Source organism: Ochotona princeps, chromosome 12, assembly GCF_030435755.1.
Source record: "Ochotona princeps isolate mOchPri1 chromosome 12, mOchPri1.hap1, whole genome shotgun sequence".
NCBI lineage: Eukaryota > Metazoa > Chordata > Mammalia > Lagomorpha > Ochotonidae > Ochotona > Ochotona princeps.
The window spans coordinates 38820257-38842768 of NC_080843.1; the positions used below are offsets into that span (position 1 = coordinate 38820257).

Sequence of the window (22512 nt, forward strand, 5' to 3'; positions counted from 1 at the left end):
CATTTCCCCAAAAGGCCACAGGAGCTAGGACGGTGCCAGGCCAAATTGAGCAGACTGAAAGACAGAAATTCTCCCTTGGTTTAGCAGGTGAGTGGCAGGAATTCCCAGGCACATTAGACAGGGAAGTGCATCTGAAGCAGAGCAGCCAAGACTTGAAGCAGCATTCTGAAATGAGATGCTAGTGGCTATTCAGTGGCCAATTGTGCCACAACCCCGACCACTCGGTTTTTAATGCAAAAAAAGAAACTGCATTGCATTAGATTAATAGAAAAATTAAAAAGATGCTACAAAAGTTTCAAGTATCTCAGATAAAGTTGGAACTTCTGACAAAACTAATGTTGACCCCTGTATTGTTGACTAGATACCATACTTATCTAGATGTACTTCATTTTTCCTTCATGTCCTTTATCTGTTTGGGCATTCCAGCAATATCTCACTGCTCAATTGTTTGCATTTACAGTATAGAAATAAAATGCCCATCCTTCAACTCTCCACACCTGACCTACACTAAATTTTCACTCTATCAGATTTTTATAGTCAATTGTCGTACTTTCATTGATATTCACATGGTGGATGGAAGGTTTTTCTCGGTTTGTACTAGAACATCAAATTAGATCAGTTTCAAAAGCACTGCACACCACACACGAAGTTAAAACAGGCCCATGAGATGAGGACTTTGGTTTATTTTGTAGTAGATCTCAACTCTCTGTACCTTATTGTTGAAACAGTTAATACAGACTATATTTGAGCAGATAAAAAGAATGTCACTATGAATAATCAGAAATGCTACATACATCACTGTAGTTTAGTAGGCAGATTATTACCTTACTCAATATGTTAACGCATCACAAATATTAAAGTATAAATATAATTATAAGGGGTTTCTTACTAAACAAAGATGAAAAACTGCTTTTAGTCTCCCATAAAAAGTTTTGAAGCAAATTATAGTTAACATACTAATTACTATCTATCAAATTTATTCATCTTTGAAGATTTTAATAAGGATTTATATAGCAACATATTATTGACTCAATTTCAATTTTAGTGTGAGTTGAATCAAAGCAAATAAAAATCGGACTTTTTTTAATGCCATTCATGATGCAGACAGCTCATTCCAAGGTAGAATTAATTATTACACTGTATTATTAAAGTGAATTTGAATAGTTTGTCATTTTTTAACTGACATCAGTGAAAAATTGGTTATGTTTGAAGAAAATGATAGTTTATCTCTCACTGATGATACTAACAAATGTATCAGAATTTTCAAATGAACTGGTGATACTGAGTGAAAATATATGAAAATGAATGTACATATTTCCATTTACAACTCCATAGTTCTAACATTAATTAAGCAACTATTTAATCTCTATTCATAAAATGTATTATGCACTTGTAACATAAAGCAAATAACTTACAATTGGCTTGAAAATGGTTGTACCATTTACTACATTAAATATTTAAAAACAGTGGTTAATAAAGTATTGTCATGTGAATTTAGAAATAATTAGGTTGACAAATTACAGGTTTTACATATTCTTGTGCTCATAAGTCTTGTGAAAACGCATCACATTCTCTTTATACATTTTGTGCTTTCAAGGACAAGTCCCTCATAACCTAGTATAATTTCTCAGCACAATTAAAATATATATAAGAAGTTAACAATATTCTGGTGGCTACAGGGTAAGTGGAATTAAAAAATAGAATATACTTAACTAAAATTCCAGGATACATAAATATATAATTGTAATCACGAAATCATGTATTGTCATATGCAAATGCATGTGAATATAAATCAGAAAATACTTAGCAAACAGATGCAAAAATATGCACCTTATAAAAAAATCCAAGAGATTTATTTCTTAACCTTCGAGGTTTTGTGTAGCCTAAGTATTTTAAGTCTCATTGTCACAGAGGGAAAATGTATACAGAAAACATGGTCCTCACGTCTTCAGTGAAATGCAAGAAAGAAACCTAGGAAAACTCTATCCTCCAAGGAGTTACTTCTTTAACCTTTATCATTTTAAATATATGTTCTTCTTAAACTCAAGGGGATCTCACATCACACTCTGAAAATAAACTTATGCCTCTTTTTACAAATTACTACATAAATGAATACCTTACTACTGTTTCTTTTTTTAGTAATGATTTCTTATTCCTTTCGACAAATGGTTCATCTGCCTTTACTTTTGCTACATTTGTATTGCTGTAGAATTAAAAAGATTTATTAAAACTTTTTAAAACCAGTACACAAACATGGTTGACTTAATTAGTATTTTGCAAACCAATAAACCCTCTTAAGTGAGTATTTAAATCTTATTATTTCATTTCAAATATTTTTGAGTCCAGTAACATTAAATGTCATTGTTGAGTCTTGTGGAATCTTTATCAGCATAAGATTTTAATGTTGATTTTTTTTTGCATTGTGTAGACTGGATTTACTGTTTTCCTGAATGTGTCAGCTTAACACTTCCTCTCATTTTTGCCTATTTTTATAGTGCAATATGAGTTTTGAACATTTAAAGGCTAGCCATAATTTATCCATCTTTCCCTGGATAGTACATTTGTTCTGAGGTTCTGTAGTCAATTCAAAATGAATTGTGTTCACTTTTTACGACATTCTCTTTTTCTTTTCAAGTCCTTTTCTTTCTCTGTACATTATGTTAGCCAAACCAATTCTAGTCTATAGTCCAGTAATATTGTTGAAAACTGTGGATACGCCTAACTCTGAAAAATGTGACTACATTTTTTTACATTTTATCAGGATGTTAAAGCTGGTATTCGTATTTAATCAACCTTATGATTCCTTCCTAAGCATCACCTATATTTCAGACTGGCTAGCATTTCATTATATTTTACATGAGATATTAGTCTGTAAAATCATTAAAATACCCATGAAGCATAGAACTAGTTGCCCCAACGAAAAAATCTGGTTCATACACATAACATCTTGGTGACCTTGAAAGTGTCACTTCCTCTACTTAAAATGGAAGTAATAATGCCAGTCTTACAGAACTAGTGAAAATCACCTATGTTAAGTGAGATGGTTTACAGAAGTAAACATCTCTCATTTCTTCAAAAAGACATTACATATTAGACCTGTTTCTGACTACAAAGACTGATTTCACTAAAGCTTTAAGATACATTCAGTATCATATCATTAATCAGCTCAAAAAGCCTCTAACAATTCTATAGTGACTTCAGGTTTTCTAAAATCCTCTCTTTAAGCCATGATTTTAATTTTTATTTATGTGTATATAAATGATAACTACTTTGTCCATAGTATATAAAAATGAAAACTAGTACATGTGTGTATCTAAATTTTTTCCTTCTCACATAGAACATGCAGGCCTCTGGAGGAAGATCTCAGCATACAGACCTGTACTGAAAGAACGTCAAGACTAGTGTAAGGCAAGCCAGTGGGAGTGACAGCAGGCTTGTAGGTCAAAGTTAGAAGGTCACTAAAGGGTTTAACTTGGAGGAATAACGTTGAATTCACATGTAAAGAGGATCACTGCTTTGTTAGTTGTTGATAATGAAAAGAACATGTAAGTCAACCTGAGAAAATATTAAAGCAGCAGCATAGGCTGGAGAGAAACACCAAAGGCAAAGGAACTGAAGAGATTCCAAGTAAACTGAGCAATATCAACAGTAGAAATTCAAAAGGTATAGTGAAGAAGACAGAAAGACTGAAAAGAGAAGTAAAAGGTAGGATTACAAGGTTACATCTTCAGAGGTGGACCTTGTGGCTGCAGACAGGAAAACCACCGACTGACTCTTCACATTGTGTATTCAAGTGTATATGCAAGTGTAACTGTCCTGCAAATTCTCCTCTTAATATTATTATTAAAAACAGATACACGCAAAAAGGATGACAATTGAAAGAGCACACATGCATACAGACAGACAACTACAGCACTGCCAGGAGCATCTGCTTTTTTCCAGGACACAGATTTCTGATCTGTTAAAGGTCATAATAGTCATACCTTCACTCTAAGGCTAAATCTACCGCAAAATAATTGGTGCATTTCCTTAATAATAACAAGTGGTTAGTGTTTTTTCTTACGTGTGCAATTTCCTAATATTACTAGCAATTTTTCGTTATCTGATTGAATATTCTAACCCCATACAATGTCTCCTATATCTTTAACATTTTAAGGACTTCAGCATAAAGCATTTTAAGGTATGGGTTTCAACTCTGCTGTAAACAAAAACAGAAAGGACAAAAATAAACTTTGATCACTGTCAACAAATAAAGATTGTATTATGAATTGCACAATCTTTTTTCTGAGTTGTTTAACGTTTGGGATGATTTGAGTAAAAATCTCAACTATAGCAATCAAATTATAAAAATTATTATGTATCATAAATTAGAAAATATTAGCCACGTTACTGCCTTTGTGAACTTGATGAATGACCAGTTTGGCCAGTGGACCCTTTTTATTCCTATCCCTCCTGAGGTCTCTTATCTTTTAATCATCCTAAAGCAAAAATCTGATTAGGAGACTCAAATAAAAGTTTTTAGCTGCCAATGGAATCAAATTTAATTTTTTAATATTTCATTAAAGATCCTTCATGATCTAATCAAGTTCAGAGTCCAGTAGATAATTTTAACTGTACACTCATCTCCCAACAAAAACTACTGGATTATGCAGTAACATGTCATGTCTCTCTAATTCTTCAACAATACTATCATCCCATCTTTACACCCTAAATTCACAATTTATCCCATTTTCTAGACCCTCAAAAGCTCATTCAGAAATTATTATTTTCTATATGAGAAATAATTTTATCTTACACATATCATAACACTCACTTAATAAGATTAGATTATGGTTAGTTGTATGATGGGTTGTTTTTGTACACTAAAAAGCTGTTTTATAATCATTAAAATTTTCTAAGATTTTCTGTGCCTCGTTAAATATTTTAGAAACTTTTAGTCTGAGTGAAAACTTAGATTCTATTCTATATTATATAATAAAATCAATAATTAAAACTGGGAAACAAATCACTTAGGACAAAAAAAGGAAAAAAATCATTCCATGCCCTCAATAAAAATTTTTAGAAACTCAAAGAAAATAAAAGTTAAGGGCAGACAAATCAACTTGTTTCAAGAATAAGCCAAATACCATACATTGGGCACATTTGTTTTACTGCCCTGAGAAACTTAAAAGTATTACTCAACCTCAAAAGTTTCAAACATCATTGGTATAATGGGAGTTGGGGAGATAAAAATAAAATTGACAGAGAATTTGGAATAAAAAAAAAAGCATTACTCAAAATGATCATGCTCTGCCCAGCATAGTAGCCTAATGGCTAAAGTCCTCACCTTGCATACACCAGGATCGCATTTGGGCACTGGTTCCAATCCCAGCAGCCCCGCTTCCCATCCAGCTCCCTGCTTGACCCTGGGAAAGTAATCTAGGATGGCCCAAAATCTTGGGACCCTATACCCGTGTAGGAGACCCCAAAGAGGCTCGAGGCTCCTGGCTCCTGGCTCTTGCCTTTGGATCAGCTCAGTTCTGATCATTGTGGTCACTTGGGGAGTGAACTAGCAGATGTCTATCCTTCTCTCTGAAGATCTGACTTTCCAATAAAAATATAATAAATATTTTTAAAAATGAGCATGCTATGATTAAACATTCACATTTGCTAAGGTTGCTTTATAACTTCTCAAAGTAAGCATCTCAAAACTCTTGCAGTGTTTATGAGCTATTCTTTTCCTTTATTTAGTCTGAGACAAAAATCCCAACTGCTCAGTCTGTTAGGATTTCAAAGATTCTGGAATAAATAGTGTCTCCCAGTGGTAAATATGTGTGTGTGTGTGTGTGTGTGTGTGTGTGTGTGTGTGTGTGTAATTTTACATGATTTATCACTAGAAAGACTTATTCTCAATATTTTAGAAAAGAAAAGTTCTAAAATGCAACTCAAGTTAAACATCTTGAAACGAGTGAGCATTGTGGCATAAAATTTTAAGTACCACTTGAGTGTCTCTTAGTCCTAGCTGCTCCACACTTCCAATCCAATATCCTCCCAATGCTGCTGGGAGGCAGTAGTTAACAGTCTAAGTACTTGATATCCTGCCACCCACATGAGAGATCCAGATAGGATTTTGACTGCTGGCTTCTGTCTAGCCCATTCATGGCTGCTTTGAGATATCAACCAGTAGATGGAAGATCTGGCTCTTGTCACTCTCTATCACAATTACTTATCCTTTCAAATAAATAAATGTTTTAAACTCAATGACAATGATGGAAATATAAAAAAGGAATTAGTATAAATGTAATTATATTCAGTTTGATACATTATAGGTTACTGTTTCTTTACTTTTCTTAAATTTCTTCCTTATTTATTTGTTGATTGAAAGGCAGAACAACAGAAAGGGAAATGGTGAACAAGGGAGGAAGAGATTCTTTCACTTTCTGCTTAATTTCTCGAATGACTTCATGAGCCAAATCTCAACTAGGCAGAAGCCAGGAACCAGGAGCTTCATCTTTGTCTTCCACATAGGTTGAAGGGGTACTAGTACCTGAGCTATCAACCATTGTCTTTGCAGGGACAATAGCAGCAAGCTGAATAGGAAATAAGTGGTCAGGAAGCAGCATTGCAGTACAGTTTGCCAGCAGTGCAACACTCTTTTAACCTATTAGTTCACAATGCAGATATTTATTTACCACATCTTACGAACAAGAAATAAGAAATTTTGGACTCATCTGGTTTTGAAGGATATGTAAATCATAGTAGAATATCTTGGTATTCCTCTGATTCTACATGCAGTCCTTTCAGCCTGAGTTTCTTGGGTTGTTTAAAGAAAAAGTAGAGTGAGAGACATAGCAAGAGACAAAGAGACAAACAGAAGTCCTCCAGCTTCTGACTCATTCACCACATGACTACACTGGCTAAGTCTGGGCCAGGCTGAAGCTAAGTTCCAAAAGCTTGATTCAGGTCTCCCAGAGGGTGCAAGGGCTTAAGCAGTTGGACCATCCTTCAGTGCTTTTCCAAACTCATTAGCAGAAAGTTTAATTGGAACTGGAGAAACTGGGACCCTAATCAATACACATTCAGGATGCTGGCACTTCAGGCAGCAGCATAAATCGCTAAGCCACAATGCCAACTTCAGCTTGCCCCCTTCTTTACCATCGATCCTGCTTTTGTTTGGATTGTTAACTCGTCTTCCTTCTGCCCATCCTCTTGAACCTAAAACAAGGCTGTTATTTATCCCTAAAGAACTATATGAACTTTCCATATTCCATGAGTTGTATTTATGCTTTTTATTGAGCTCTTTCTCTCTTTCAAAATAAAAACACAATTTATCCACTAAGCCAAGCTCATATGTTATCTTTTTTTTATTTAGCTAATTTTCCAATTTATGGATTTATTTGGCTTAATCTCCTGACTGGAATCACAGAGCCTATGAAACTGTGTCATAAAACAAAATTTGAAAAAAAAAAGTTATCTTACATTAAACCTTCATTGAGCAACAATCAGTATTCCAAGCCACTTTTTGAAAATCAACTCAGATTCTTTTATTCATTCCCAAACAACATTATAGTATGCCATTTCTTTTATTTTGCTTTAGATGCTTTATTTCTATCAGTAAATTATAAGTGCCTTAAAAATATTTTTCTTGATTCCCAAGAAGTTATGCTAGTGAAACATAACTTCATTGGAATATAGGTTCCATCTGAATGGCAACATTTGTTTCACTTACTGTTTAATTCTTACACTGAAATAATGCCAAGCACTTCCCAGAAACCCAATAAATATTCATTGAATAAATATTCAACCTAGAAACCAAAATAATTTCATATGCTTAATAGTCACTATATAAAGAATTAAAAACTCAAACTGTGATGGTTCTTCCTTCAAAATAGAAAGTTTAAGAAATTACACATCTACATCAGTGAACCAGACCAACAAATTTAGGATTGTCTTCAGAACCAGTTTGTGAGTCATACAGTCAGATTATTATCACTGTGTTTTAATCAAAAAGCTTATTATCACTGTGTTTTAATCAAAAAGAGCTTAAACTAATAAACAAATGGACTTAATTTGGCTACAGTTGTTTTGGTTGCAAAGGAAATCCAAAAATCTCACGGTTTTAGTCGAATAGATGATCAGGAGGTGTTCAAATTTTGGGTTCCCACAGAGCACAATGAGCACTTCCCCGGAAGGGTTGCATTATTATCAAGCTCTTCCAGCTTCAAACTTCTAACTCTCCTATAGGACCTTTCCCTAGTCCCTCTTTACCCTTGAAACTCATTCTCATCAATGTGCTTGATTTATGTATTATTCTAGGTCAGCAGTTTCCAAATTTTGACATTATGCCTTCTGTGATTGCAGAGCTACAGTTGTCAGGTGCTTCTCCTAATAATACTTCATAGAAGGCTCAGACTTTTCTGACATGGTTGTCTAAATTCTAACTATGTTCTCTTATTATTCAAAAATTTCCTTACAGTGAGGTCACCCTGATTTTGTTGAACTATCTGTGAATTTACATCAGTCATATTCCTGGTAGTCAGCAACATATAAAGTTTTAAATTCCATCACTATACTCTAAAGATCCCATCAAAGAAATGATTGAATGAAATTGTTTTATTGAATTTTTATATTAATAAGTCTCAATGATAAAGTTTCAAATGACCCATAAAATTCAGTCAGCTCTATGTGTTCAAAAGCATTGATTGCTTGCAGAAAATTAATGTGTAGTGGCACAGTAAGCAAAGCCTCTGCCTGTAGTGCCAGCATGCTATATAGGATCCAGTTTGTATCCCAGCTACTCCACTTCTGATTCAGCTCCCTGCTTATGTCCTGGGGAAGCAGCAGGGGATATTTCAAGTTCTGGAGTTCCTGCATCCAGGTGGGAGACCTTGGAAGAAGCTTTAGGCTCCTAGCTTCTGATGGGCTCAGCTCCAACCATTGAGCCCATTTGGGAAGTGAACCAATGGATGAAAATCTTTCTGTCTCTCCTTCTTTCTGTAACTTTTTTCTTAAAAAAAAAAAAAACAAACACCAAAAGGCAAGTTTAAACTTAAGACAAATAATTCCAATGGTATCCCATTTATTTGAGCAGCAAATACTTCTCCGTTCATTTAGAAATCCTTTCTACACTAAAATCAACTTCAAATGAAATATTAAACAAGTCACTAAAATTATAAAATTGTGGCATCTACCAAAATAAGTTTTCAATTTTTTTATTAACACATTCTTGCTACTCCTTTACTACTCTAGATTTAATTTTCTCCTGCCTTAGAGTACTTCTCCAGCATTCCAACTGAATCCCTATCTCTGCAAACATTGTCAGAAAATTCTGTTTTTAAAATAAAGTCTGAATTGTTACTTCCTGAACATCTGCAGCAATGATTTGTAAGCTTCCTATCAGTAGCTTTCTAGACACCCTGCTGCTTGTCCAGCACATATGACTTCCCATATTTCATCTGTGATTCTGAGAATGCTTTTCATCCTCTTCTTTCCAGTTAGCTTCCGCTAAGCTCGCAAAGGCACACACTCATCTCTCTCCTATTCCAGCAATCTCACTTGATCCCTTAAATCTGGTCTGGATTTTCATTCTTATGACTCCATTTAATCCTGTGTATGCATTTCTCACTGCACTGACTCCATGGTAAATATGTCAAATGCACTTACTAGTCTGTGAGTTTCCTGTAGACTCATTTGTGCCTTAAGTCATCTTTGAGTCCACTGGCACTGTAATGTGTTGAAGAAAGAATGGGTACATGAATAAGTGAATGAACAAAAATCTCTTCTGCAAGCAGCAGTCTTTAGGTAATGAAAGGAAATATCAAATACCAACAGTTAGAAGAACTGAACATATTGTGCAGAGATTAAACAAATTCATATATTTTAGTGCTTGGTGATAAACAATGAAGTAATGTAAATGACTACATCCTGAGTTGGCCTTTTAGAATTTTTATTCAGTGCTTGTACATGTCAACGAATCAGCAATCAAGTACTCAAATATGACTCCTTTAATCTTCAGATTCATAAAGAAATAAATGGTGCTATGACAGGCACACTATGGAGACTTGGAAAAAAGGCAGGAAACGACTGAATGTTTAGAATGGAGAACTGTAACCTGAAAGATGACATAAGCTTTTTTATTTTTATTGCCTATAAATGAAGAGTTGTACCTAAAGGAATCTTCTTCCTGTAATATTTTCTATTGTGGCTATCAAGAGAACTATACCTTCCAATACTAAAATAGCCTATCAAATGATATATCATCAATGTTTCTGGAGAATGTTTTAGACTTATTATATTAAAATTATTTTATGGTACTTAACAAATTAACTGATAATAACTTGAAATTATAATTTTAGGCATTTTCCTACTTTATGAAGTAGTACTTAATAATAACAGAATATTATTTACAAAAATTAAAAATATTATTATATATAAAATTATAAAGGTAAAAATCTTTGATTGTATTGGGGTTCAGAGGAGGTCCATTTTAACCTTTGGAAAATATTCTCGGGCTATTCCTTAACTGGAGTGTTATAGCAAAAGTCATTGCTGCGTTAGTTAAAGCAAGATAAGAAGCTCAAAAGCAGATTTAATCTGCAGTAAATCATGAAAAACTTACTACATGGCTTTATACTGAGCAACAAAGGCGAGGATGATAAAATCTTGTTTTCATGATACCAGCTGTTGGGCCGGAAAAAGCAAATGATTACACAAAAGAAAAAGAGATGCCACTAAACCTTTAAAGTTGAGTGAACTGTGGGACAGCCTCGATGTTTAATAAGAAAAGATTAACTAAAATGGATTAAAATTCGAGGAATACTTTGTCTTATAAAATATTAGCTTGATGAGTTTGTGAAAATCCTAAAAGAGAACACAGGAGGCTAGAATGTTAAGATAAAGGTGCTGCTGGCTGAATTCAGTTAAATCAAGACTTCCAGGATTTGAAAAGTAACAGGAAACATCATACAATGACTTAAATGCCACCCACGTGAATTAAAAGTTGTGTGCCTTTAAAAATGTGTAAATGATTTGTTTTTCTGGGAATGAATTTTCAGTAGTCCCTTTTTGTCTCCCATAAATGCCAGGGATTTTCCATTTCATTTAGAAGGTAAAGCTACTTTTAATAAGCTCATAGCATTATTTTCTTTAAAATTATTTTCAGAAATGAGCAGAAGGTTACTAACAAGGATGGATGCAGTCACCACCTTGTTCTTGTATTTGTGCTACTGGATTGTGCTGCTGGCTGTCAGAAGAGGGCTGGGAAAAGGGACTGCTTGGGTGGCACAATCAGAACTGCAATAAGCACAACGCAAAATAGGACACAGAAGTGAGGCTTCAAGATACAAAATTACAATCTGAAAAACCACCCATATCTGAATAGATGGTTCTACACTCTTCTGGGAGAGCAAACGTTCTAATTTTTGTTCTTCCATTTCCTTAATACAGTTTTCCTCATAGTTTTTCCCCCCATACAGTAAATTATAGGTTGTTAAATATCCCTTAAAGTGTTTCCAGGCACAATTAGAGATAACATGAAACTACAGTCATTGCATGGTGAGCTAGGGAAGGGGATTTAAAGAGGTAAGGCTCAAAGGTTTCTCTAATTTGTGAAATGGCATAACAAATACTGCAGTTATTTTAAACCAACCTAAATTAAGTTTGGTTATAGCATCCAAAAAAATCAAATATGAGTTAAAGAAAATTAATAAAAATTATCATTTTTCTATCATTTTCTAAATGTCCTTTTGGGAGAGGGAAGGCAATCCATAAGAAAGTCATTTAATTTTAAAACTGGGATCAACCATGAAAAATCAAGGTAATTTCATATTTTTATTATTTTCAAGTTTTTTTCTGAACTTTTCAAATTAGATTTTAATCAGAGATTCCATTGTCAGATATTTTAAACTCAGAATACAATTTAAGAATTCAGATTTCCTAACAATAGAAAGAGGACAAGATAGCCACAAAACTGACCAGAAAACTGACTATAAATTAGAAGAGCAGTAATAAAATTCAAAGAAATTGAACAGAACAAATCCTGGGAAAACAGAAAAAATTCTGAATCTGATTACAGGGTGAGGAACGGACAGCTGGCTACTCAGAGCTGGTGTGAGAATTTGTGACATTCCTCCTGCTATCCTGAAGAGAAGCCACCAACAGAATTAAGAGAAATGATTTTGTTCCACTGGCATCAGAATTCAAGGACTTGGTTTCAATCAATTATAAAGATATCAAAAGATTGATTGCCCTGGACAATTAGGAAGTATCATTTGGTCATCAATAAGGAATTGAGAGAAACTGCTGATAAGCATTTATGAAGACTTCATATTTATCATTTAGGAATCAATTGAGATTATTGAATTTTGATTAATACTTATGAAATCTTTAAGTGTTACTATCAACAATCAAAATAACTTGCAGAGCACCTAGAGGAGAGAAATAAAAAAGTCTTTCTTTGAAGAAGTCACAGTGTGAATTAAATTCTGAGGTATTAGAGATAATATAATTTCAGAATTCCTAGAAGAGTTGTGTCATTTTTAAGCTATATATGACTCTTTACAGAAGAAATAACAGATATATTTGATTAGTTGTCATTATAAATCATTTTTTCTTTCTGTGTCAATTTTCTGCATATTTTTGTAAATTAAAAAGCTTTGATATAAAATACAAATTTATCTTTCATCTACATTTGGATTACTTTATATATCCACCTGCCTACCAACGAACTATAATATGCAGTGAACATATAAACAGAATAGGGAAAGAAAATCTAGTTAGCAAATAGAGAAGCAGAGCAAAAAATGCAATCACAGAAAATAAGAACATACTTCAAGAATTTTTTCATTGCAGTAAAACAAACTAAAATAACTTCTTTCAGCAAGATGGTATATTTGCATAATATCCTGATGGTTATTTTTAGGTATAGTAACATATATAACAGCTTTCTTTAAATGTTGAATTTCTCCAAACATTTTTTGCTAACAGAAAAGAAAAAGATAGGTATTGGCTAATGTTCCTATGTATTTGGGATTCTTAAGTTGATAGCAGTCAAACTGCACAGAAATCAGGAACAGAACACATGGGGAAAAAAATAACACAAGAAAGGAGAAACAATGTAACATTTGAGCTAATCAAATAGCATCTGGAAAGATCCGAGTCTCTTCCGAAAGAAAATCATTCTTAGCAAAGAGGATAGCATTTAATATGTGATTAGTTTTGAAACTTCCATTTTAAAGGAATATTTCAACTTAAACATGAAACACTGCAATTGTAAAATAAGATAATTTACATAGGAATATAATCTACCTAAACATTAAAATATGAACTGCTATATGCTGCTGAGTTTTCACTGAAAGTTGTTCAACCACTACAATTTCCTAGTAAAAAAAAGATGATAGATCTATTTTTATTTACCTGTATTTTTCATTTCCTTACAGAAGCTTTGTGTATTACATTTTAGAATCAGTTTTAGAATAGGAAACTTAGGGTTTAACATGCAGGGTCTATGTGATGTGCAGCTTTTATTATCAGTCATCTAGGAAGAAACTTCTTTACATTTATGTACATTCACCTCTCAGAATATTTCTCAGGGAAACTCACAATATGAACTGACCCAGACAATAGCTACTTTAACAGCTTAAAAGTGCTTCTGATTAAACAAAAATTATGTGAATATTGTAACATATAGGCTAAAAGGGCAGGCTTTGAAGGTATTACCAAAACAAAACAAAGCAAAAATAAAGTGCTTCTAAAGCTGACTTCACCATTTATAGCTGTAGAACATTAAAAAGTTACCTCATATTTATTAAGTGTCCCACCTGCCTATACATGGTATAAAAACAAAGTAGGATGACTTATTTTAACTGCTTAGCAAAGTGTGAATAGCTGTTCGTCATGTGCATGAGTTACACTCATCTTCTTCCCCTTGATTTGCAGATTTAAAACAGTTCTTAACTTACTCTTCCATACTTATTTGCTATCACATTATATCAATGGATCACAATGGTTATTTGAGCAAATTCTTCTATTTTGAATCAAAGATACACACAAAAGTCACACGCTTTGCCTGTTTTTAGATTTAAGAGTAAACTCCAACTGCTGTGTTGACTAATGCATTTCCAAAAAGATCAGTTCTGTTACATGAAAGATAGACACAAACTGCTTTTATATTTTTTTCAGGTTAGATAGGTAAATGTTCGAATTAAGTTTGCACTATTGATAGTAAGTGGTAAGAATTCAATAAATTCAAGTCCTGCCTCTGAACTTGGATAGATAGACAGATGGATATAAACTAGAATACATAGCTAGATCTAAAATACATAAATGACATAGATAATGGAGAATGATACAAGGATAGGTGAGATTTATATAGCGAGGCAAATAGGGAAATAGATGGCAGGTGTAAGTGATGAGAGAGAGAGAAAAAAAGACTAACAGAGACACAGACGTAGACAAAGAGATCTTTCATCTCTAAAATACATTTTTGAAACCTTGATCAGTCTAACATTTTCTTATAGCTTCAAATAATTTAGCAGATATTTAATAAGGAAGTAAATAAAACCAGTGGGTCAGTCAATAAATAAAATATCATTTTAGCTAACTTTAAAAAGCATGTTTTAAATAGGACAAAGTGAGTCTGTACTCCTGCATGATTCACAGATTACTTAAATGTAGCTAGAAGATTCATAAAAATTTCCTCATATTTCCCAATAGATACATTAAAACTACTTGCTTGATAGACATTTCGTACTCTTAGACTAGAAATACATTATACGTTATGTTAACTAAAATATATCCCAATTTTTGCTTTTTCTTAAGTGTGAAGACCACATTCTTAAGACATTAATTCTGGTATCAGGTTTATAAATAGGCCTTTTCAATATGAACTACATTTCAGGCATAATAAATGAGATAAAGTTTGATTTTTCTATTGCAGAAAATGATACCCTGAAATCAAATTTATCACTAAGTTGGTGGATGGATTTGAATTAAAGAGTTAATGTGAACAAGAGGATTTTTGCTTGAGTTTTTTTATGAATAATCTTCTTAAAGATGATGATAAACGCAAATTATCTTACGCAGTCTTTCAAACACTAGCCAATGAACTACCCACCAATCACTTAATGTGCCATATATACGGATGGACATATCTTATGTTGTGTTTCCTTCTATTATGATTCAGCAAACAAGTAAAAATGCTGCTAAAAATTCTGATATATCACAGTATCGCAGGGTCACAACCCATAATATCCATTTAGATCATTTCAAGTAAACATATATATTTGTAAGAATTGTAATATTGAGTATATTTGTGAATTGCTTCTGCTAAAAATAATTTCAAATACAGCATTGCATTGCTACAAAGAAAGCTACCATGATAAAAATATAAGGAAAAAAGTCGATTGGTCTATAATTCTTACTTAACAATGTTCACGATGAAGTCAATTTTAAAATAAACCTAGTGATATATATTCAATGAAGGAAAGTTAACATATATATTTTATATTGAGTACATATTTATTTCTTTTCAATTAAAAATATGTACTTGTATATTGGCTTACATGTATTTTTGCATTAAAATTTCAAATATTAATAATAATGTATGTGCTGGTGTATGTATGAGAAGTATATTCTGAACTATTGAAAATCTTACATTCTAGGAATTTTTAATCAACAAATAACTCAGAAGCTAACTGTGTGTAGTCTAAATTTCTAAGTTTCTCATTTTAAAAAGTATGAAATAATAAAACCTAAATGTATTTAAAAGCTATGAGTATTTTGAAGACTTATGTCAACTATTCTAATACAGTTGTAATTTTAAAGTCTAATTTTACAACATACCTTTTCATTTTTTACAGTGGAACATAAAAACCTATTTACTAAGGCAAATTATTATTGGTGGCAAAGCATATTGAGCGGCAGTTTAGGATACCTGTACCTAACTGGTTTTACTTTCTCTCCAGCTTCATCCTGATCATCATGGGAAGACAGTGGATGATTGCTCAAGCATTTGAGTCCCTGATGCTTCTGTGGGAGGCCCAGATAAAGTTTCTGGCTACTGCCTTTGGCCTACCCAGGCTTTGCTTTTGGTTGTGGCTGGCATATAGGGATTGAACCAACAAATGGAAGCTCTCTCCTCCCACTCTTTCCCTGTATCCTCTACTCCCAACCATGCCTTTCTCTTTCTGACTCTTTCCTCCTCCTGTTGGCATTCTGCCTTTCAGATAAATATATCTTAAAAAAAAAAAAAAGCCATATTTAGGTCTTTTAATTCTTACATGTAAAAATAGCTTATCTTCAGATGAATCATTAGCAAACATTTCACTGTGTTTAATATGCTAAATAAACTACAATAAAAAGCCAAATGAATAAATAAGAGATTTTTTTAATAAATCTGTATTGACATGGTTACTATGTTAGTGTAAACAATTTTGTATTTGATATTCATGAAGACTTAGATATAAATCAAAAGAAGGAGCGAAAACTCTGACTTAGACATTAGTTAACACTCTTGAAAGCCAATTTTGGGGCCTTATTGAGGCTGAGTTAAGCTGCTGCTTCCGATGTCAGCATTCCTCACAGCAGCTAGTTCATCTTCCTGCTGCTCCTGTTGGCAATCCAGCTCTCTGCTAAGGCGCCTGGGAAACCAGCAGAAGATGGCCATGTCCTTGGGCCCTCCACCCACATGGAGCACCTTCAGTCCTGTCATCATCTAACCCAGCCCTGGCTATTGCAGCCGTTGGGAGAGTTAACCAGCAGACTGAAGATCTCAACTGCTCTGTAATTCTGCCATTCAAAGAAATAAAGAAATATTTCCTTATATTTTTAAAGAGGAGTATTTTGAAGCTAAAATCCCAAACAAAAATAATTACTGGTTATAACTGTATATTTCCACTGAACTTATCATTTCACCAAGAATGTACTGAATTTCTTAAATGTAAATTAGTATGTTGTAGTGTACATGTTTAGCTAATGTGTCTCATATTTTTTGTTGTGAATTAAACTCAAAATAGGAAAGTTCAGGAGATGATCACAAAATAAGAACAAGTAGGTCAAGTTCTCATTTTAAGAGGATTAAAGTCTAATAACCATGGCCTTCACTTTTTGGTTGCAATAGTGATATTGAATATGTGCTTTTTTGTTTGGGGACAATCACAGGATTTTCTGTTTCTCTGATTCATTAACAAGGATCCATTTTCCGGTGATAAACTACAGTGCTCATACTAATAGGTTTATAATGGTTGCTTAAGCTTTATATTTTGTAAGCATTCGAAGACATCACTCACCTTGTTCAAGTGGTTGGCTTTTAGTTGAAGAAGTTTTCATCTTGAGTGCCTCCCTAACAGACATGTCACAGCAGGAGCCTTTGTTAGTGTCTTGGTCACTGTCAGCCTGATCACTGTCCCCGTGCCCACTGTCTCTCAGGCTGGCTCTTTCTGGGTCCTTAAACGTGGAGCTACTGAAATACAATATAAAGAAAAAGAAGAGAAAGTGTTGTCTCTACTAGTTTGAATCTGAAGTGTAGTCTTTTGCAAAGCAATTTTGACAGGAATGCAAATGGGGAAGCTGAGAAAGTTATTTAATAGGCCTTACCTTTGAACAAACTGCTGCCTGCTGCCCATGTAATTGGGCTCTGCGGGAAAATTGTCTGTCTGTGAAAGAGAAGGAAAAAAATACGTATAGTTGTACACTGGACAAATCTCCTGCAGAGCAACAAGATTTCCTAGTGGAAAAATGATTAATAATTCAAAAATTCCCTTAATCTTCAGATTTGTACATTTTAATTAAATTGGAAATTGCTGACATGTAATTATGTACTCAGAACAATTAAATGATTCCGGTCCACAAATTACCTGTTAAAGTAAACAATGAGCCTGTCAGAACTGGCATTCTCTGTTAGCACCAGGATAGATAGTACTGTGTTGTTTCATTACTTAGATATTAAGATTGAATATTTGTGGGAGGAGCGGAAAAATGACCTCATTTCTTCATATTAAAAATGTGAATTATTTAATAATACTCATTTTTAAGCATAATTACCTCATCTGCTGAGATTCTGTGTCCTTACTGATATAGTATCATACGAAGGCATTCACTGCTCAATTAACAGATACAGGGCCTTTTCTTCAAACTTTGCCAGTAACTGATACAAAGATATCACATATGGATGAACTCATCTCTGTCATTCATGGTTAACTATATCCCAATTACTGAAATAATATTCAAAGAATTCAGTAGGGGAAAAATGTAATTCTTGCTGGATATTGAAAGAAAAAACAAAATAAAAATTAGTGTTACTTAAAACATGCAGAGTAAAGACGTTAAGGAACTAGGCTTCTTGTTTTTCTGGTTGTTTATACTGCTTCCAAACTGGTGTGGACGTCTGCCAAAAAGAACTGAATTCTCCTTGTATCACAGAACAGAGTCTTTTGGGAGAAAGAGACTGGATCTTTCATAGATTTGCCTATACTGTACATTCATACACATTCCTTTTTCTTGCAGCTGACTCGGTGACAAAGCTTCGCCTGTTTTCTCATCGCTTCATATCGCACCATTATGCTCTGCAGCAGCTATGGGTCCGTACAACACCGTCCAGCACACAAGTATCAGTAACACAGGAAGCAGAGGGCCCAAGGTAAGGCTTAATGTAGTTCAATATGTGCTTTCTATATCAACAAGGCTAGTTTAAAGTAAGAGTATTCTGTTTCTTTCTATTTGATAATTAATTTGGCTTTGTGAACTATTGAAAAAACATGTTAAGGCAAATAGTTTCAAGCCTTATGCTAAGTTTCAGTGTTTACTAGGAGTTTAGATGTAAGGAAACCACCTAAAAATTTCTCAGTCTGTAATCTTTCTGTATATACTTTTTGTCCAAAGGATTCTCTTTAAACTATGTGTAAATATCAAGGGGAGTGGAGCAGATTAATTTCTCATTTCTTTTAACTATTACATGGCAAGGATATTTTCATTATCATGTTGTACTAGTTTTTGTGACTTTAATGATAAATTATCAATTTAAATAATAGCTTGCCCTGCGTATATAATTAATAGTGAAGCTTGAACTCCGTGGAGAAAATGTTTTCCAGAAAATGTCTCCAATTTTAAGACAATGATTACTTGGAAACTTCACAAATTTAGCAGACCTTAGCTAGCCCTTTGAATTGATCAAAAAACATACATCTAATCAATTATTGGTGTCAGTTAAAAGCTTAGCAGAAGTGTCAGAACATTTGAGGAAAATAGAATCTTGAAGAGAAAGGAAAAAGATAAAATGCAATGTGAAACTAGAAACTTTAGTTAGAAAACATTCATCATTCTAAAGAGTTTTGTGATTTTAATCAAGTAGAAGGCCTATTTGATTACAGGACAGAAATAAATGGACACTTTTCTGTTTTAATAATAATAGTATAAAGAATGCTGCAATGTATTAAAAAGCTAAACAATTGTAAAACAGTAAGAAACACATGAAGAAATAAAATACATGCCCAATTGAATGAAGAACTAACAAGGGTGATAGCTGTATCTGTTTCCTTGTGTGAGTGTGGACCTAGAAAGAATGAGAATGTCTGAAGAACACTGCACAATGCTGCTGCTACCAAACTTTGTTTTGATGAAAGTAAGAAAGCAAGAGGTAAGGAGAAACACGGGGGTTGGGGGCAAGAAAAAGAGAAAGCACAGAGAAATAAAAATAGATGAAAAAGCACATGAAAATGCAGAGTAAAAGAAAAGGAGAAAGAAAAATACATAGAAAGGGAAGGAAACCAGGTGAGAAGCCAAGAGAAGCAAATAAAAGCTAATTAAAAAAAAATAAAAGGAAGAAAGAGAGAAAGAAATGTTGCATACGATTGCAGAATTTCAGGAAGTGCGATTTAAAGGTTTGTAACTTAAGTAAAAGAGTATCAAAAGTTTATTATAATGTCTGAACTCATCCATTAAAGAGGATTAGGAATGGGAAATTCTGAGAGTGGGAATATAATTATCATAATGAAAGTAACCATTTGCCTTTTAACAAACATGTAATTAATTCACTATGAAAACCACACAAGTTTAATACAGAAAGTAACATGTTCATTATGGAAGCTACAAGGGTATCTCAAAACTCGATTTTAAAATATGGATACCAAATAACATTATTTGAGTAAAAAAATTGAAAAGAGGAAAAGCATATCGCAGCATCATTTAACTTGAAGAGTATAGTACTTTCAGATACTTTACAACACTGCATTCTCAAAACTGAATTCTAGTTTCTACATTTTTTTAAGTCGCAGAAAAAATTATTATTAGGGTATATTCTTTTAACTTTCCAACTCTCTGCAGAATAATTTTATACATACATATTTATAGCTTTTGAAAATATTACCTTCTTTCTTACAAATTACTACAATGTTTTGTCTTGAAACTTAATTTAAACATAGTCACTTTTAACTATTATTTCAGGAATACGTAGTTTTTATAATAAAAATAAGGTAGTTTGAGCTAGAGGATATAAACATGAATGCTATTAAGTTGACATTATGAAAAAATTAACTATATTCATTTATTCTTTCAATATTTAAGAACAAGTGAAGCAAAATTATTTTTAAGTTTTCGTTTTAAGGTGTTATTTGCTAATTATAAAAACAGATCTGAACTGACACAAAACCAATTGTGTCCTATTTTTTCTTTTTCTTTTTTTTTTTTTTACAAAATTTACTTGTTAATGATAATAAAATTTTGTTCAGGGAACAAAGAAACAAATTTAGTAACCAGGTAATCTAACATTTGAAGTGAATAAAGTCTCCAGGATATGATTTTTCTTCGTTATTTCGCTTGACTCATTTTTCTACCATTAACCAGGAAACTAAAATATATTTACAAATGGTATTTAAACTTTGTCAGCACTATTAAATAAATAGACTGCGACACCCTGTCCAAATGTACACTCTACTAGAACCCAATAACACAAATCATGATTTCAAAACAATGTGCCTCCTAGGAAGTTCCCCCAAAAAGCACCTTGTGATAGTGAACTATAATTGGTTGAAATTAGGAAAGCTCTTTGTTTGTTGAAGTAAATTTTAAATGGCTGCTTGAATGTGCCATAAGAAGTTGACCTGAAAGTAGAATTGAGTCAAAGGAGAAATTTTTTTTACGATTAAAAAGTGAAAAAAAAAAAACCTCACCAAATAAGCAAATTTTATTAATTCTATTAAAAATAATGTTCTGCAAACTGAGAATGGGAGGAACTTCATCAACTGGATCAAAAGTATTTACAAAAAGAAAAGTAGAGCTATAGCCACCATCACGCTTAATGATGACAGATGGAAACCTTTCTCCAGGCAAGGAGTTCCACTCTCACAATTCTAACTCCTCATTGTCCTGAAAACCTTATCAAGTTCAATCAGGCAGAATAAGCTATAAATTAAAAGTGTACAATTAAGAAGGGAAGAAAAATGATTTGCAAACAACATTATTATAGTTACAGATACTACTGCTTTTTAAAAAGACACTTCTGAGACGTAATTAAAACTAAATTCAGCAAAATCGTTACATTCCAGCTCATCACACAAAATCAATCACATCTCTGCATTCTAGAATACACTATTGGAAAAGTTAAACTTCAAAATGATGTGTTTATAACAGCACCCAAAAATCAAATGCTTAGTAAATACAAAAAGAATGTAGAAAAGATACGCTAAATGATGAAATATTTTTTTAAATCCAGAGTGTCTACAGAGTACAAGATTCAGAATAATAAAAATGTCAATGTTCCCAGATAATTCATGCATGCCATATCATTCCATTTAAATTCCAAGCAGGATATTCTATAGATGCAAATACAAGATTCCTTAAATTTACATGAAAAAGTAAATAAATCATGGTAAATTAAAAAAAATTTGAGAAACACAATCAAGTCAAAAGGACCTACTACAACACGGTTTAATTAAAAACGTATTATAGAATATGTATTCATGAAGAGAGTAGTGCCAAACAAATGGACCTATAAAAGAGGGAAACAAAATATCCAGAAGTAGACCTACACAAACACCAATTTAACTGATCATTCAGTAGAAATGCTCCATGACCTACGTCTAAATATGGATTTTGGGATAAATACAAAGTGTAAAATTATAAAACTTTTAAGCAAACCTAACATAAAATCATTGCAACCTGACATTAAGCAGAGCCCTTAGACTTCTTGCTAAAGCATGATCCATAGAGGAGTGAAAAAAATTGGACTGAAAGTAGTGGGTATTGGTTTTTAAAAAAAGAAATTCTCAACATAATTTAAAATTAAACTACAGTTTTGGAGAAAATACCTATAATAGAGTGCGCATAAGGTCCTCTAAATTAAACAGTGAAAAGGGGTGGGTCTTCATCATAATGGTTAATATGCTGCTTTGTAAGCCCACATCACATATTGGCATGATTTATTCTTTTCTTTTTTTAATGTCTATTTATTTGTTTATTTTGCAAATCATAATGCCAGACAGAGAGGGAGAAATACATTTGCCATTTCACTTCCCAATTTGCCAAAACAGGCTTAGATTGGGT

At 33.0% G+C, this 22512-nt stretch overlaps 1 protein-coding gene across 3 annotated transcripts in view; it reads right to left on the bottom strand.

Moving 5' to 3' along the window:
- The window catches only part of PCDH17 (protocadherin 17), a 91356-nt gene that overhangs the window by 38322 nt on the left and 30522 nt on the right, over nt 1-22512 (bottom strand). For all 3 annotated transcript variants that reach the window (XM_058670674.1, XM_058670673.1, XM_004577443.3), the window contains 2 exons: nt 17572-17630; nt 17265-17437 (listed from right to left, as the gene is read on the bottom strand). In XM_058670674.1, the coding sequence (XP_058526657.1) occupies nt 17265-17437; nt 17572-17630 (232 nt within the window). The remainder of the gene's footprint in view (nt 1-17264; nt 17438-17571; nt 17631-22512) is intronic.